This window comes from Sceloporus undulatus, chromosome 6 (assembly GCF_019175285.1).
Source record: "Sceloporus undulatus isolate JIND9_A2432 ecotype Alabama chromosome 6, SceUnd_v1.1, whole genome shotgun sequence".
Lineage (NCBI taxonomy): Eukaryota > Metazoa > Chordata > Lepidosauria > Squamata > Phrynosomatidae > Sceloporus > Sceloporus undulatus.
Genome location: NC_056527.1, coordinates 30,977,339 through 30,995,096, shown reverse-complemented (window position 1 = coordinate 30,995,096; position 17,758 = coordinate 30,977,339). Strand labels below are relative to the sequence as shown.

Sequence of the window (17,758 nt, the reverse complement as noted above, 5' to 3'; positions counted from 1 at the left end):
CTCAATTGTATTGTTTATGGCTAAGCTTCCCAGTTACTGTTCTCCTACCATACACTAGATACTTAACATTCATTGTCAAATAATATCATGTTCTCTAGTTAAATGTTCTGTCCATTCAGTCAGTATTGAAGGTTATATAAATCAGTGTTCCTGATGTCATTTCTGTCTTACAGTATATTGCGTTTATCACTGTATCTATAGACCACTTGTCTCCATGTCAAAGCGAACAAATGTATGACTACACTCACTGAACAGCTCCCAGATGGAAAGCTTATATACACTAATGCATCTTCAATAACATCTAACATGCCTTAATTAAGCACACAATGGGAAGCAAGAGCTATATGTACTTCGAACTGGAGAGCTAAAATTCCTAAAAGCTTTAGGTGATTCACATTGTATAATATGAAAGGTTCAAAGAGCCCTGCGTAACATTAACAAGCTAAATCTCTATGACACCCACTCAGTATCAATCTGCAATGATCACCATCAGGAATTATTTGCTCAGACTAGTCAGAACAAGTTTAGGTATCCTTATTTGTCTAACACCTTTGAAAAAGCATCTAAACCAACCCTTGGTAATGAGTCACCTGGCAAAAGGAGTTAAATAGACAAAAAATATTTTCTGCCAAAATCCTAACCTTCTCCTTATCTAATTTATGGGGGAAAAGTAAGTATAAGATTTTAACATTACCTTTGGGTAGTTATTTTTAAACAAGTCTTCTTGCTGTATTTTCTGTTCTGTACGTTTTTAACAATATAGGTCAATATTCTCTTAAAGAAGGCACAAATAAGGTGCAACCCTCCAATGATGTTGGAATGCATCTCTCATCATCCTTCACCATTGGATGAACTAGCTAGGACTGATGGGAGCTAGTCAAATAACATCTTGAGGGCTACACATTTCCTATTTCCATCGTAAAGGAACATTCTGAGATGTAGGTATACATACGTTTACAGTAGACCTTAGCTCAGTAGTAAAAGATATCTCTTGCATGCAACAAGTCCTAGATCGAATTCTTAGCATTTCAGTTACATGACCAAATAGGTGATGGGACAGATCCTGAAAAACTGCCAGCAGGCAAAGTAGACCAAAAAAAGTACAAGGCAGTTCCTTATGTTCTTGTACTCCATGGGAAGCCTGAGTGTGTTGTTACTGCACAAAATGCAGAGCTTAGAAAAGTTACTGTTTTGGACTACAATTTACAAAATGTTCTCCCACCTGCATCGTCAGTGGCCATGCTATCAAGGGGAATTCTTAAGCATTACAGTCAAAAAAGTAACTTTCCCATAAAGAAAGTCAATGGGATCCATTCACAAGGCAAGAATTTATTGATACATCTGTAAAAAATATGTTTTGATCGGACACACATTTCTTGTTGAAATAAACAATCACACTCTGGAAAGTTTCCAGGAGAAATTTTGATCAATTGCTGTTGCATGCATTAATGTTCTTTCTAACTTATGATGACCCTAAGGCGAATATGATGAGGTTTTCTTGGCAAGATTGGATCAGAGAGGTTTTGCCATTGTCTCCCTCTGAGAGTGAGACAGTGTGACTTGCCTAAGGTCACTTACTAGGATTCCATGGCCTAGAGGAGATTCAAATCCTGGTCCCCCAGAGTCCTAGCCCAACAACCCATTATATAACACTGCCTGAAAATTTAAAAACTTTCCTATGGGGTATTTATACTGCAAAAGAAGAAGTTTGTGTTTATGACAAAGAAAATGATATGCACAGTTGATACTAGATACCATAAATCTCACCTGTGATAGTTCTTGAAATAGTTCACACTTTGTTTTCTAATGGATTCTTGTAAAACCTCTGATTTGCTGCCACAAAATTCCTCTCCAACTTGCATCAACCTATAGCAAATGATATTCTGATTACATATCCACTTTGGCATGTAGTAGCAGCTGAGAACACTTTAGAAACTTAAATATGGTTGATTTCCACTGTATCCCAATTTCTGCAGTCCTAAAACTGAATTTATGTGAAATATTTTTTTAAGGTTCTTTCAGCAGGCTAACAAACTAAAGTGCCCAAGGCTCCCTAAAGGAACTTAAAATTCAAAACAACTTAAAATTCAAATTGGCCTAGCACTATAATGAAGATCTGCCTTAAATCTAGTGGAAAACAAGGTGAATCTGACTTTGAAGGCATTTCCTTCTTCAAATCACTAAAATTGGGATTTTTGGACTTAAAACTGATATAGGTTTAACAAAATGAAACCTCATAAATGATAGCTCTTGGAACTTTAAGGAATGAAGGAAGAATAGGAACAGCTCTCTTGACCACCAACATAACTTCTATCTAAGCAGACATAGGGGCTGTACAGACAGCCCTCTTGACCACCAACATAACTTCTATCTAAGCAGACATAGGGGCTATATAGACAGCCCGTAAGGAGTGGCTGTATGCTGCCCTGGAAGCACTGGGTTGAGGATGCGGCAACTGCATGCCACGCCCCAATCCGGTGGAAAAAGAACCCACAAACGGCAGGTTCTTTTTCCGTCCCGTAAAGGGCATCATAAGCCGCACAGCGCAGAGCAGTATTATGATGCCCCTTTGGCGCTGCATTGTTTAGATGGCGCATTGTGCAAATGGGCATGCGCCAAAACAGCACCATGGAACAGGGTCACGGCGTCAAGCGTGCAGATGCTACACCATGACTCCGTCCACAGGCCGGCGCTTTTCACTGTACAGATCCATAACTTTTTTTAAAAAACTGGTTTTTTTGGCCTAAATCCAACTAGAGTAAACCAAATGAATTAAAGGGACTTACGCATGTGTTAACTCACCCTTCAAAAATATGGGACTATTTATCTTTCCGATTCCTACTATTAAGCAAGAACAGAACAAAACACTGGAAAGTACATATTCACACTAGAAGTATAAAAGGAGACGAAGTCTGACATGCTATGTGATGGTCCCAAAAATTTATTTCTTAAAAAGACCAACGTGTTTGGCCAACAGGCCTTCTTCAGGGACAATTATCAGAAATTTCTGAAGTTGCAGTCTGCACTCTCAATCAAAGTGGGCCCTTTGGGTATTAGAATTCTTAGTTAGAATTCTAATTCTTATTTCTAATTCTTAATTAGAATTCTAATATCCAGATGATCCACTTTGATTGAGAGTGCAGACTACAACTCCAGAAATTTTTGATAATAGCCCCTGAAGAAGACCAGTTCGTGATAATTTTATTTGTTTGTTTGTTTGATTGATTGTTTTTTTTAACACCTTTGTCCCTTGAAAGGCCAAAACACACTGGGCTTTTTAAGAAATAAAAGAATTTGGACCATCACATAGCACATGGGACTTTTTCTCTTTTTATACTACTACCATTAAACAGCAACTTTTTTTTCTAATGTTAACTTGTACTTTGTCACTTCTTCACTATGGATAAAAGCATTTAAATACTGGCTACAGATCTCCAAAATGGATTCTAGAAGATTCCCCAAACTCTGCCTAAAAGAACAGCTAGTTATTGGGCACCTTAATTTTTGGGTTTGTCAACTATCCCTAGTTTTGTTCCAATTAGGCTTTTCTCCTTATTTTCTTTCAGCTGGGCACACAGTTCAGGAATCCCTAAAATGAAGGACCTGGGACATCAGCGCACAATCAGATATAGCCTTGTTAGCTGGGTGTAAATCTCTTAACTGGTTAGCTACAAATAAAACTGTATTTGGCCTAGAAAAATATCTTGAGTTGCATTTAACACAGAGCCAGATAACAGCCTTCACCAGAGCTAGATTCGAACAATTGAACTCAATGGTAAGAACAGGACGGTTTCGAAAAATACCTTATTATGAAACATTATGTATCTGTGGAGCCCCAGCTATTGAGGATGCTCCACATATCCTGTTTGACTGTTGTTTATATGATAAGGAGAGATCACACTTTTTACAACCATTCTTGGATAGAATTACTTACTGGGACCTTTCAGCTACATTGTCGTATCTTTTCTCTGGAGAGAACATACATATAGTGCGATGTGTAGCTAAATTTGTAGTCAATGCTGCTCACGAGAGAGATCAATTTATAGTACAAATCGGGGTTTCGTGTCATGGAGATGAGTTCATTTAAACACTTTCATTGTTATCTCCCACTCTGTTTTAGCTAGTTTTATTTTAGACTATTTTATTTTGTATCCTACTTTATTAAATTTGCTTTTAATTAGTCTTTGTCCATTTTAACCCCTTATTTGAGTTTTCAGTGTGACTCAGTTTTATCTTTGTATATACGTGGACATTCTGATATTTTTATCTTGTATTTTATATGCTGTAATTTTGTAACTGTATTTACTATTCTATTGATATGGTCAGCCGACTAATCAACAAACTTGTTGTTGTGTACCTATTGATAGCCTCCCAAAATACCTGCTGACAATATCTAGGACAAAGATGAAGTCATCATATTTGAAGTTTGACATGTCGGTGCCCAGCAAATAGGTCTTCACTTTCAGTTGGACATCCTATACAAAAACAAGGATATTAAAGAATCTGACAAATGTACCACTTCATGTTTTTACTACTGATTATTATGTTGACGGTAAGAATAAACCTGGATGGCAATCTTAAATTTGAATGCATCAAGTGCCCAACTTAATTGCAGATTGGGTTAAAATGGTTTATTCAAAGACTGGGTTCAAAATATGTAGAACCAGTTGCTGAATCAGTGGTTTCAAAATAATGTTTGATTAGTAGACAAATCAATACAGAGCTTTCACGTTCCAAATTTAATAGTTTATTTGGAATCAAATCATGACAGCAACCTCATAAAAACTTGAGGATTTTATTGTTCTTTTGCATATGTGGAACATATATTGGGCTGCTGGAGAATTTTCTTTCATTTATATTCCATCACAAAATTCAAACAAAACCTTAGCATAGCTTAAAACTGAAGACCCCTAAAATCTTGAAACAGCATTAAATGTACACAAAGAGAAGAGTCTGATGGTTATTTTAAAATGGTCCGTCTACATTTACTGTCTGTTTCAGACATATTGGCAACACATTTTCATTGTTTTATGCCAGGGGTAGGCAACCTACAGCCCACAGGCCAAATCCGGCCCGGCGAGGCCTTGGGACCAGCCCCAGCCCGGTCCTGCCACCGATTGCCGCCGGGGCCTTTCGCCTCTTGCACAAGGGGGGCAATTGTCTATAGAAGCCTCAGAAACATGCATTTATATTAACATTTTTAAAAAATCAACAAATTTTTCACGTGTCCTCCATTTTTTAAAAAATGTCCTCCATTTGAAAATTTTGTCCCACATTTGTCCCGGTTTATTTATTTATTTATTTATTTATTTATTTATTGCCTCCGGCCCCCCAGTTGTCTGAGGGACAGCAACCCAGCCCCCGGCTCAAAAAGGTTGCCTACCCCTGTTTTATGCCCTTAAAACTCTGTTTGCAGAAAATGAAACTACAGCAATAGAAATGAAGCAATCTTTACTTGATGACAGTAGATAACAGTACAGTGGGCCCTTGATATCCACTGGAGTTTGGTTCCAGGACCCACTGTGGATACCAAAATCCGTGGAAGCTCAAGTCCCATTAAATACAATGGCAAGTAAAATGGCATCCCTTATATAAATGGGCAAAATCAAGGTTTGCCTATGGGAATTTGTATATTTTTAAAGTATTTTCAAGTCATGAATGCTTGAATCCATGGATAAAAAATCCGTGGATAAGGAGGCCTCACTGTATTATCATGTTCCCTGACATTAACTGGATTTTTTTGGGGGGGGAATAAACAAATTTCAGGTTGAGCACAGGGAGAGGCAACAGAAACACTGTGTCATATTCAAGACAAACCTGCCATATTCGTGATAGTCCATGTTCCAGTTTCTTTTTGACATAGCTGCGGTCAAAAGCGGTCTCCTCAGCACCCATAACATTGCTTCCATCTGGAAGATAATTTGAATGTTTTCACACAAATTGCCAGAGAGAGAAGCGGATAACAATTTGTTCAGCCTAGGATCATTTCACTTACTCTGGACTTGCAACATTGCAAAATGTAAAAGCATTTTTACAGTAGCGCTAATAAGAGGAAGTTACATGTTAAGAACACTATACATAATCCCATAAAGTGATTTGTGTAGAGAAATTCTGACTTCTCTGAAGCCTGAGATATGACACTGGAACAGCTATAGTATCAAGTGTGTGCTTAGTCCAGGACAAGAGAAGGAAGCATGGTGGAAAGAAAAATGTAAAAGGTTGCAAACACATCAGTTTGATTGGGTTTAAAACAGCAGTTGGTGATACAATAACTCTCTCTTCACCAGTTCTTACAGCTCTAACAGAAAGGTAAGAGGGCTGTGATCTCATTCTGAGGCTGTGCTTCTAGACCAGTGATTCCCAAACTCTGGCCTTCTGGGTGTTTTGGACTTCAGTTCCCAGAATCCCATACTGTTGGCCAAGACGGCTGAGGTTTGCAGGAGCTGAGGTCCAGAACACCTGAAAGGCTAGAGTTTGGGAATCGCTGCTCTAGACCATATTGCATTACGTATAACATAGTTCATCAGACAACCTCTCCAGATGTTGTTAGATCAAAAAACCCAAATCTCTCACCACTTGCAATGCTGGCTAGGACTGATGTGAGTTGCAGATTAACAATATGAGTTGCCTTACATTTGGTTAGTTTCACTAATAAAAGCTTTTTTCTATTCCCACCTGTTTCCAAGAAACAGACGAGAGAGACAAGAAGCCAGTTGTATGTATAAACTTGGAAAAGGTACACACTTAAACAATAAATAAAAGACCCTGTGAATTGGAATCAAGAGTAAAAAAAGACTGGTATGGGGATAGTTAACTTGCACAAAATTCTTAACATAATAGCCATGCTGTAGTCATGACAGAAAGTGGTTTAAAAAAAAAAAAGCATAAACCACACCAGGCAGGCAGAGCTTGAAACAAAAGCATGTACCAATGACAGAAAATGTCTTCCTCCTTCATTCATTCTCACAACAAGAATATTTATATTATATTTGAAGCCAGAAAAATTAACCTGTTTCACCAACCTTTTAGGGCTTCTAGAACTTGGGGAGACAAATCCTATAAAACCTTTGGTAGCCTGCCTTGTCTCTTGCTTTCTGTGGGAAGCACACATGTCAGCTATGCACAGATCAATGCCCATGGAGCAGTATCCCATTGTACCATGGTAATTAGGACCAAAAGAACTGATGAGTGAATGCACCAACAACTGAGCATATGTATGGCTGTAAACTTGTTTGAATATTTTGAAAGCATCCATTTAATACTGAGAATAATACTGCAACATGCAGAAACAATGGCACAACTTCTCCCCTCAGGAAGGGTTGGAGAATACGGACATAGGGAAAGATCCAGTATTCAAGCTGTTTTGGTGTAAAGACTAATTGCTTTTATTTAAAGTGTCTGAGATTTTTGCCAAAAATATACTCTTCCCAATTATAATGTCACTAATATGATATACATCAGTAAACTCCAGTTTCCTATAGTACTCTCCTCACATTGTTCACTATTCACTGTTCACTGGTGTAGCATTGTTGCTGGCTCACAGCTCTCATAATCTCTGACCATTAGACATGCTGCCTCTGCCTGACGGGAACTAGAGTCCAATAACATCTGAAGGACTATTTATTTGCCACTTCTGTTTATAGAGGTTCCTTTCTAGTATCAATTTACTACTGAATGTTAGTTGTCACACACTTATAGCCCATCCCACGCTTGGAGACGAACAACTTTATTCATTATGTGAAAACGCCAACAGTGGATCCATAAACCAGTTGCACGACATTTTCTCAGATTCAGACTAACATGTGAAGAGAATCTAAAGTTGTCATTTTTTGACAAAGTGTCCAGCTCCACCCTTTGCCTACTTACTGAGAGGCAATTTCCATTAAGTGAAGTGGGACTTACTCTCTAGCAAGTGCATGTAAGACCTCAGAGTGTCCATACAATATTGAGATGATAGCTCTGCACTATAACACTTCTTTAGAGTATCATTGCTAAACCTTATTGAGCCTCTAAAATAGTAATCTTCAAATTATTAACAAAAAACACCATGTACCTAAGAAGATTTGAAGAAAATGACAATGAAGCTGGAAAGGAGGTTACAGTACCATAATGATCACTTGTGGAGGGTCACTATTGCTCATGGAGACCAGGCATGCTAGACTGACATTTTAATGTTTTGAAAGTGAAACGTGGAACATATTTTTTTTTAAATACAGATAGTATTTGCAAATAGTAAGAACCATGTCCTACCAGAAGATGGAGGTGATTCACCACAGTCATATTTTTCATGCCACTCCATGGTTCGATAGTAACTGAGCATTACCTCCCATAGGGCTTTGCAGAGGTCAGCAAGACAAGGAATGTAACTGTCTGAAGTAATGTGCTAAGCAACAAGAAAAAAAGCTGTGAATTTTCCTTGTGTTTAAAAAAAAATAGCTTGTGCCAAATATAAAAAAGCAAATGCAAAAAATAAAAAATCTACACAGTAAAAAGTACACACATACTTCAGCAAAATGTGATACATTCAAGTATCACATACAGAAGGAACACCCAGAAGGAGAAACAAAACCCTTCCCTACTTCTTTTAAGATATACAAACCCATTTTCAGTTTTAAAATCTTCATTTATTTGCTTCCATTTTTATTAATGGCACTCTGTTATGTCATTGAAACCTGAGAAACAGAGGTGAATCTAAATTATTTTTAGTGGAAACAAACCAACTACACACTATAGTTTATAAAAGCTGTGTGGTTCCACAAATTATAATTAAAATTATCCATGTTTTGGCAGAATTTAACTACATATGACTTGTAATCCCATATTGGGAGAAAGGTAGAATATTAATTAAATATAAATGTGATAAATAAAAAATGGAAGCAGAATCTTCCAATAGCTTTCTTGCATCTGTGGCACTGAATGCACCAGCCTATAACAAAACAAAAAACAAAACAAAACAAAAAAAAAGACAAAATATTCCTGCTACTTGCTGAGGAGGACAGAGGCTGCATCTGCATTGCAGAAATAATGCAGTTTGACATCACTTTAACTGCCATGGCACAATGCCATGGAATTCTGGGATATGTCGTTTTGTGAAATATTTAGGCTTCTATGTAAGAGCTATAGAGCTGTACCAAACTACAAATCCCAGGCTTCCATACCACTGAGCCATGGCAGTTAAAGCAGTGGCAAACTCATCATTTCTACACTGCAATGCATCTAGGGTGATAGAAGGAGGCAGTTAACAGTGGCATCTTCACCCCTCTGCTTTGCAAGAGTGATGGTAGAGTTAAAAACAGTTTCCAAAGCCTTTTCTACCACCACCGTAACTACTTCCATCTCAGAATTGTAACTATGAAGAAGATTCTCACTCAGAGAATTTCTGCTTAAAAAAGAATTTGTGAAGTAAGGAGGGATTACAAAAAATTCAAACATTTTATTAACAAAATAGAAAGTAGATTAACAAGAGGATCATTTCATATCTTTAAATTATTGGTTATTTTGAGTGACTACATACCAGCAAGTATGTTATGGAAGAAAATTTAAATAAGAGCCTGAACAGAGTTTAGAGGTGTTAAGTCTGAGACCCTGACTGGCAACATAATGTTGCCAGGGCCAATTTTGTACCACTGTATGGCTAATCTCAGTTAATTACTCAAGAGGATCAATTATTCCTTAACTGTTTCCAACCTTCTATTCTCTGAATGATAATTCTCACTACTATGAAACATCTGTTCCTCCAGAACAGCTAGCATGGGGGTATTTAAGGGTCTCCTTTGAAGGAGTAAATGGGCACAATAATATAAGCAAATACAAAATGTTTCATTGTAGTCACTGTACAAGCACATACCGTACAGAGATCCTTGTACTGAAGTTTCTGAAATTTGGTGTCTGTGTTTCCTGCACACAGCTCTACATACCCAAGAACAACTTGGAAAACCGTGTTGTGAATGGCTTGAGTAAAGTGCATATGCAGTTGGTCCATTGCTGTCTGAAGAACAGGGGAGAAAGGAGAAGAATCACAAACACATCTTATTAGAAGCCAATTCTGATTCTCTTTCTTTGGTCATATTCCAGGTCCAAAACAATAAGCCCTTCGAGTCCTCTAGAGCAGAATTCATCAATCTGGCATTCTCCAGATGTGTTGGATTACAACTCTGATCATCCAAAGCAGCAAGGCTACTGCTGGATGAGGGCCGTGCAAGTTGTATAAGTAAATAAATAAATATATTATTATTATTATTCCAACATATCTGGAGGACACCAGGCTGAGAATGCTGATGAAGAGTGTAGACCCAATGTTTCTTTAGAATAACAAAATCAACCCAACAGCTCACCCTATGCATGATGTAATGAATCCAGTGGTTACTACAGGATAGAGTATAGAGCTTGCAATTAGGGAGCTCAGTCGAGATACCTGTTCAGCAACCAGAGCCTAAATAGTATTCCCGAAGGGGAGTCCTCATTTTTTACCAAAGTAAAAAATAATAATGGACACTAAGGATTACTGTCGAGAATTGGGAAATGTGGCATCCCACCAATAGGAAACTCTTGGATAGGGATGTAATTCTTCACTAATTTTCTTCTCAAAAGAAGTAGCAAATAATTTAGCAATTCTCTTCTTGCTGCAAGAAAATCTTCAAAACTGTGCAGTTTCGATGACTATTCACATTTTGGGACTTATCCTGAACAAAAGAGCAACTGGTTGTTTTGCACACTTTCCTGCACAGGAAACAGTATTTTCTTCAAGAAAATAATATTTCTGCACATGCTGTTTTCTGCACAAAACAATCACATATGAATTTTGAGCAGTGTAAGTTTCCAGCAATGTAATTTCAGGATTCTTCTCATCAAAGTTTCTTGACATTTGAGAAAAATGCCTTTTTAAAAAAAAAATTGCTCATCTTCCCAACTCTGGTCATGAGGTGAAAATTACAATAGTGAAGCAAGAAGATTAATATTGGCTGTACAATCAATCAAAACAACAGTGAAAAAGGAGGAAAAATGAATGCAGGATGTCTAATTCTGAAAAATACCCCAGAACTGCAATAGTATACATACAGTGGACCCTTGTTATACGCTGGGGTTTGGTTCCAAGATCCCCCGTGTATAACAAAATCCGTGTATGCTCAAGTCCCATTAAATATAATGACATAGCAAAATGGTGTCCCTTATAATAAATGGAAAATCAAGGTAAATTTATACTTTTTTGGAATATTTTCAAACCGTGTATGCTTGAATCCGTGTATAAAAAATCCGTGTATAAGAAGGGACGACTGTACAATACTTTACTTGGTGTTAAGTTCTCTTTAACTCTAAGGCAAGTTCATTTGAGTAGACAATCAGTACAATTTCATGGTTAAGTGAGTTGTATGTATGTTGAGACATTAGCTTATATGCTCACTGGCACTAAACATCTAAGATTTAATAATGTAACTAAAATCAGTTTTGACAAAGATAAAGAAATAACTGGAGATGAAGAACAGTAAATCTGTCTGTAGTCCAGTAAAAAACAAATAATATTTTTCTGCCTAGGCTACAGTAATTGAGATATCTTGTTAAGATGACCAAGACAGCCAGCTGGAGTATCCAATGTTTCCTTCTAAGGAGTATTAAATGCAGTTAACTACATTGAACAGTATATGTGTGCATACAGAATATGCATGAATGAACCAAGAGACCAATCAATTTTCATTCAGTTGTGATTTGTGTGTGTGCGTGCACATTACTTATGGACAAGGAATACTTATCTGTACTTTATTAGTAGTGAATATTCAGATAACAGATTTGTATACTTTGGTAATTTTTCTTCTCTTTTATAACTACTGTACTCTTAGCCATGGAGACAGAAAGTCCAGAACTCCAGATAGTAAGATCACCTCCTCATGTTATAACTTGACATATTTTTAAACAAATTCCTTACTTGTGTTTTTCCAAGGAGTCTGTAAGCCTGCTGCACCTTAGTATAATGGTTGATGTCAAAGTTCTTGCAGATTTTGGAAAGCGCTACATCTAACTGCTCCTGTAAAGTTGAAAGACAAACATTAAGTGAAAGGAAAAAAGAATGAAAGTTATATACTCTGAATAATTCATGTTGAGATATTCTCTGGTCACAGTAAAGCAAAATGCCATCTAATCATCCAAATGGCTGGGGCCATTTATAGTCAAGACAATCATTGTCAGTTAAAATCAATATAGTCAATTCTCACCTCAATTTGCTCCAGAGTGTCTTGCAATTTTGAATTCAATTCACTGCAAAACAATAAAATCCAATGTTAAACGATCTAAAACTAAATGGAGGTGTTCGAGACTAAGAAGAATGTTGTGCCAAATTACTTTAATTTAGCAGACTTTTTTGAAGACCATTATTTAAAGTAAGTTAATAAATACTGTGCACAATATATTTTGTGCTAGTTGAGTGATCCAAAAGAGACTCCTCTTTTCTCCTCAAACAGCATTTCCAAAAGACTTCAATCATTTTTATCTCTCAAGGTGAGAACACAACACACTAATACATACTAGAGTTCCACTAAACATGGAGAAGAGTCCTGAAAGGAGACCACTCTTGGACAAAGTGCCCCAAATAAAGCCCACACACTTTCTTCAAAAGTGAGGTACACAATGAAAGCCGAGAGGCACCTGCAGTGCTATTTACTGCATAGTATAAATATTAGATACATCCATTTAAAGCCAGGACCTAATACAAACATCCATTTAGTCAGCACAGGATTCTCTTAGATGCCAAATGTATCCATTTAAAACTGACACCTCATCCATTCACCCATTCAAAAAGGTTCAGGGCCTTCTCTTATGTCAACTCAATTACATAAGTATCCAGAGAACTGTTACAAACATTTGATTCATTTCTCACAGTGGGAAGACCTAGGCAGCTGGAACAGAAAAAGTGGGCATCTATCTGACAACCCACCCCATTCTTTATTCTACTTATTTCAAGCTAGACTTTCACACAAAGAATCTGGGGAAATAATATATTCCATTTAGAGCTGATTCTTTTCAGGACAAATTGTTTTTTTGGCACATCACATATGGGGAGGAGAACACACCTCAAATTTGCCCACTTCGTATCAGAGTAAATTGATGGAAATCCATGGTGTATAGAATATAGCCATAACATGCAGCAAAATCAAATATAACCATCACGAGGCATACTGATTTGGTTTTTCAAAGAGGCAATTAAATAGGCTAACCTGTAAATTCACATCATTCATTTCAACCAATTAATTAAGATGTATTAAGAGGGGCCCTGGTCACCTGCACCTGTTAGCTTAACATGAATCAGAAGGGAACACCATACCAGTGAGTAAAAAGGCAGCAAAGCCTAAAGGTATAAGTCTAATATATTAAAGAAAAGCCAATTTATCTACACCAAATACTTATTCAAGAAGTGCAATGCATTTAAATAAAACATGTTTGGTTGAATATTTATGAGATACCACTGCTTCAAATGTTTTTTATTTATTCTTATATCCTGCTTTGCTTTTTTTTCCACAGGAAAAACTACACAAGTGAGTAACAAACAAGAACAAACCAATCTGGCTGTGTCCAGCCCATGCCAATGGGAATAGCAATCAAACAACATTGGGAGACCCACAAGTTGATTTGGAGGGAAGAAAATAACTAGACAGGCAGGACAATAGAGGGATATTCCATTTTGTCTGTTACCTTAAATTTTCAGACCTCAAAGCTACAGACCCCCTTGCTATAAAGGGACAAAAGGCAAGAAAGGACTTTTGGCCAAGATTGTCATAACCTTCTGATGAATATGCAAAGAACAAAGTACAGCTTTTGAAGGGCCATAAAATTTAAGACACTTAAGATTCACCCTGTGTTCTTATTGAAGTAAACACATAGCAGCCATCGTATACACTTGGCAATTGTTGTTTTGTGGCTTCAAGTCATTTCTGACTTATGGTGACCCTAAGGCTATCATGAGGTTTTATTGATAAGGTTTGTTCAGAGGGAGTTTGCCTTTGCCTTCCTTTGCAGATGAGAATGTGTGACCTGCTCAAGGCCACCCAGTGGATTTCCATGGCTGAATAAGGATTCACACCATGCTCTCCAGAGTCATAGTCCAACACTCAAACCATTAAAATGTCATTTCACTTTGCAATGTTTCTAAAGCTTTTTTAACCCACTTCCCTTTCTGATAAATATATAAATCAAACATGCTTCCTCTGAAATTTGCAACATCACAACTTTGGCTGGGAGAAACAGGGGTTTAGGTGGATGAGAACTTTAAGGAGTTGATTGATGAATATCACCATTCACACACAGTGGCGGTCACATGCCCCATTCAGGTCTATGGGGCTTGGATATGCATGAGCCTCCATTTTTGTGGGAGTGTCTGGAACAGATCCCCCGCAAAAACGGAAGGCCAACTGTATTTTGCATCACAGGATGATGGAGTAAGCTGGTCAGTAAGAATGCAATTGGTATCTGCTTTCCCCCGATTTTCCAAATTTACACACACACAATATATACATACATACATACATACATACATATATTCAGATTACACATGCCTCCCCCGAAATCCTGATATGACAGAGGAGCACAAGCACCACTGGATGAGAACTGTTTTAAAGCACAAAGTGACCGACAGATAGACAAACACACACAAACCTCTTCATGTCTTTTTTCCCAAAGTAGACAATTAATTTCCAGCACTGGTGCCCAGTAATTCAAATTAGCTAGCAATCCCGTAAAGTACAGCATGTTCTTTCCTTGTCCCTGCTTAAATGAAGGGCAGCATCAGCTTTGTAAAATGCCTGTTGTCTTACCTTATGCAACTGTAGTGTTTGAAAGTGCTAGCTGCTTTCTGGCATTCGAGGCACAATTGTATAGCCCCTGGATAATCCTCCTCCTGTGAGAAATAGAACATATATATTGAGAAAACAAAAGCAAAACCACTGGGGTCGCTGTAATTTAAAGTGTCTTTTCATATAATCAGAAAGGGCTTGCTCATCTGCTCAAGACTGCTACTTTCCAACAAAAAATAAGAGTTTGCAGATTAGATGTTGCTAATCCGCAGATGCTGGTCAATGAAGCATGCAGAACCTGAACTGGCTAGTAAAGCAACATTTCAGGGCTTCAGACAGAGATATAAAAAGTCCATATCTTGAGAGATTGCTACCCAGGCTTATACAAAAAGGAAAGTTCTGAGAAGTGTGATTTTTGCTTTAGCTGTAGCTCTATGGTGAGGCTGGAGGCAGGAGGGTGACACAGTTCTCCAGCCTCTGCAATGATTATAGAGAGCCTCTTTAGTGACACTCTCTGGGTCTGATCTAGAAGGACAAATAAGTTTAATTCTTCAGAGATCTACAGCAGCCTTCAGCATCTATATTCTATATTTAGAATGTCTGCAAGGGTAGAGAAAGATTCTTTCAACCACAATGAAATTCTAGTCTGATATACTCTTACCTCTAACATTTCACTTAAGCGTACGTCAGTTTGTTGCTAGAAATTAAAGGAGAAAAAAATCATTGTACATAATACCAGCATTCAAAAACTATTTTAATAATTAAAGATAAATTCTGTTCATACCAGGGTTTTTATTGTTCTCAGAGATTTCAACAGTCCCATCAGCAACTGTCGTTTTCGCTGATTTGCAAGAAGCCCCAAACTGGCTTGAGTAAAACCTTCTTTTGCTACATTCAAATGCCTGCAAACATTTTTTTAAAAAAAAATCTATTATAAAATACATGTAGGGTTATCTAGAACCAAAATAATACTACACTACACCTGTGTTCAAAATAAATATAATAATATAATATAATATAATATCCAGATTAAAAGAATAGTATCATATCCAAACAGACTTCAACCACAATCCTGCATGGTCCAGGGTAACATAGTAATTTTGAATGCTGAACTGCACTACAGTTGACCGTTTGCTAAACCCCGAGCTCACTATGCCCCCAATAGCCATTCCATGTCTGCTGAAGAGGCAGGGGCTTAGAGATGTGTCTGGATATATATCCCTGTGATCAGAGGCAAAATGATTACATCCTCTGCAAAGGTCTAGTGGGGTCATTCATTGGTCTTAGTGGATGATGCATTCATTTCACATCTAACTACAGGGACATAGCAAGGCACTGATCTGATTCCCCCACCCCATCAGCCACTGAATTGCCATAGTGGGAGTGTAGCAACTCCATGGTAAGCTAGAGAGTGTACTTTGGTTGGTGCAGAGGGAATAAGGGAAAACCAACCTTCACATCAACCAAAAAGAGACATATGGAGTCATAAAACTGATTTACACCTGCATATGTCACTAACAGGATACCAGTCATAGATTTCAAAAGCAAAAATATCTGTTTGTTTTTTTTTAAAAAAAATCCATCCACATATTACACCAAACATAATTAAGCAAATTTAACTATTTTGAATACATTCTTCCCCAAAGTGCCAATGAGATATTCTAGTTCCTGGAATGGAAAATAGCCACAGATAAAGAAAATTATAGTACTAAACTTAAGGAGGGCCTTAAGTTAGAAAAGTCTATACTGAATCAAAATTCAGTTTGATATAAACCAGAATGAAGAAGCCACAGCAATTTCAGGCTTGCAAGGTAGAGTTCCAGGTTTAATTTTTGGTTTAGCTCCCTCAAAAGAGAAGACCTTTGGAAAATTTTGGACAAGTCTTCACAACTCATTGCTTAACCTGTTTCACAAAGTCCTTGTGAAGATAAACAAAACAGTAAAGAGAATGCCACATACACCACCTTAAACCCCTTGGAAGAAAAGTAACTTACAAATGTGACCAATAAATAAACAAATGTACGGTAAAGCAGCTAGGAAACTATTTCAAAAACACTACTCAATTTATTTTATTATTTTCTTTCTTCTAAAATAATAAGGTATCCTTAGGAAGTGTACTGTACCTTCTTCCATTTGTGCAGATGACAGCGGCTAGCTGAAGGCTAGTCTGCAAGGATGTAACTCGTTCAAGTTCCTGCAGAATGTAATGAGATCAATTACTTCTCCAAGGATACAAAGCTATTGGATCAAATGGAGATGCCTGTGATCTGTTTAGTTAGTTTCCATCAGCCTGTGCCTTTTCAAAACCATGGAAGTAAGTAATCTAATTGTAATGATTCATCATCTTCACCAAGAGCTATCAATTTCACCCAGGCCATTCAAGATACCAAGCAAGGAACACAGAAAAGATTTGGAGCAAACAGAAAGTCTTATAGAGATTACAATCCCGTCAAAGCAAAATTATACCATTTATAGCTTTGGTTATAAAACCAACAAGCTACACCAGGAAGTGCACAGCTTCGAATCCATTTCTGTCATACTGGAACTTTCTAAGTGACAGAGATGTTTGCCCTATCTATAAAAATAACTCAGTAATATTCTAAAACATGAAAAATGGTTAAAGTCAACAATTATATATGGCTTAAAAGAGCAATGAAATAACCAGGAAGATTTACGCTAACACTGGATGCAGCACATGATAAATCACACAAGGTACTTGCAATTTAAAAACAAACAAATATGCACACATACCTTGACATATGCAGGCTGTTTCTCAAGTATCAAGTCTGCAACTTTTTTAGATACCTTAAAGAAAATGTTTAAAGTAAGGTGGGTTACAACCTTTGAAAAGAAGAAATTTGTATCAAGTATTCTGAAGAGTTCTGAAAATCTTCAGTAAGCCATCTATCTGCAGGTAAAAGTGATAAACACTCAGAAAAAATTATGGCCATCTCTGGCTAAAAAGCAAAGAGAAGGAAAAT

General features: G+C 37.3%; 1 protein-coding gene across 2 annotated transcripts in view; it reads right to left on the bottom strand.

Annotated features, from left to right (window-relative positions):
• Nucleotides 1–17,758, bottom strand: part of VPS50 (VPS50 subunit of EARP/GARPII complex) — a 68,606-nt gene that overhangs the window by 27,090 nt on the left and 23,758 nt on the right. For both annotated transcript variants that reach the window (XM_042474789.1, XM_042474790.1), the window contains exons 5-16: nt 17,529–17,582; nt 16,901–16,971; nt 15,562–15,679; nt 15,439–15,474; nt 14,799–14,881; nt 12,207–12,249; nt 11,921–12,019; nt 9,848–9,988; nt 8,251–8,383; nt 5,818–5,909; nt 4,381–4,475; nt 1,768–1,866 (exon numbers count right to left, since the gene is read on the bottom strand). In XM_042474789.1, coding sequence (XP_042330723.1) covers nt 1,768–1,866; nt 4,381–4,475; nt 5,818–5,909; nt 8,251–8,383; nt 9,848–9,988; nt 11,921–12,019; nt 12,207–12,249; nt 14,799–14,881; nt 15,439–15,474; nt 15,562–15,679; nt 16,901–16,971; nt 17,529–17,582 — 1,064 coding nt within the window. The remainder of the gene's footprint in view (nt 1–1,767; nt 1,867–4,380; nt 4,476–5,817; nt 5,910–8,250; nt 8,384–9,847; nt 9,989–11,920; nt 12,020–12,206; nt 12,250–14,798; nt 14,882–15,438; nt 15,475–15,561; nt 15,680–16,900; nt 16,972–17,528; nt 17,583–17,758) is intronic.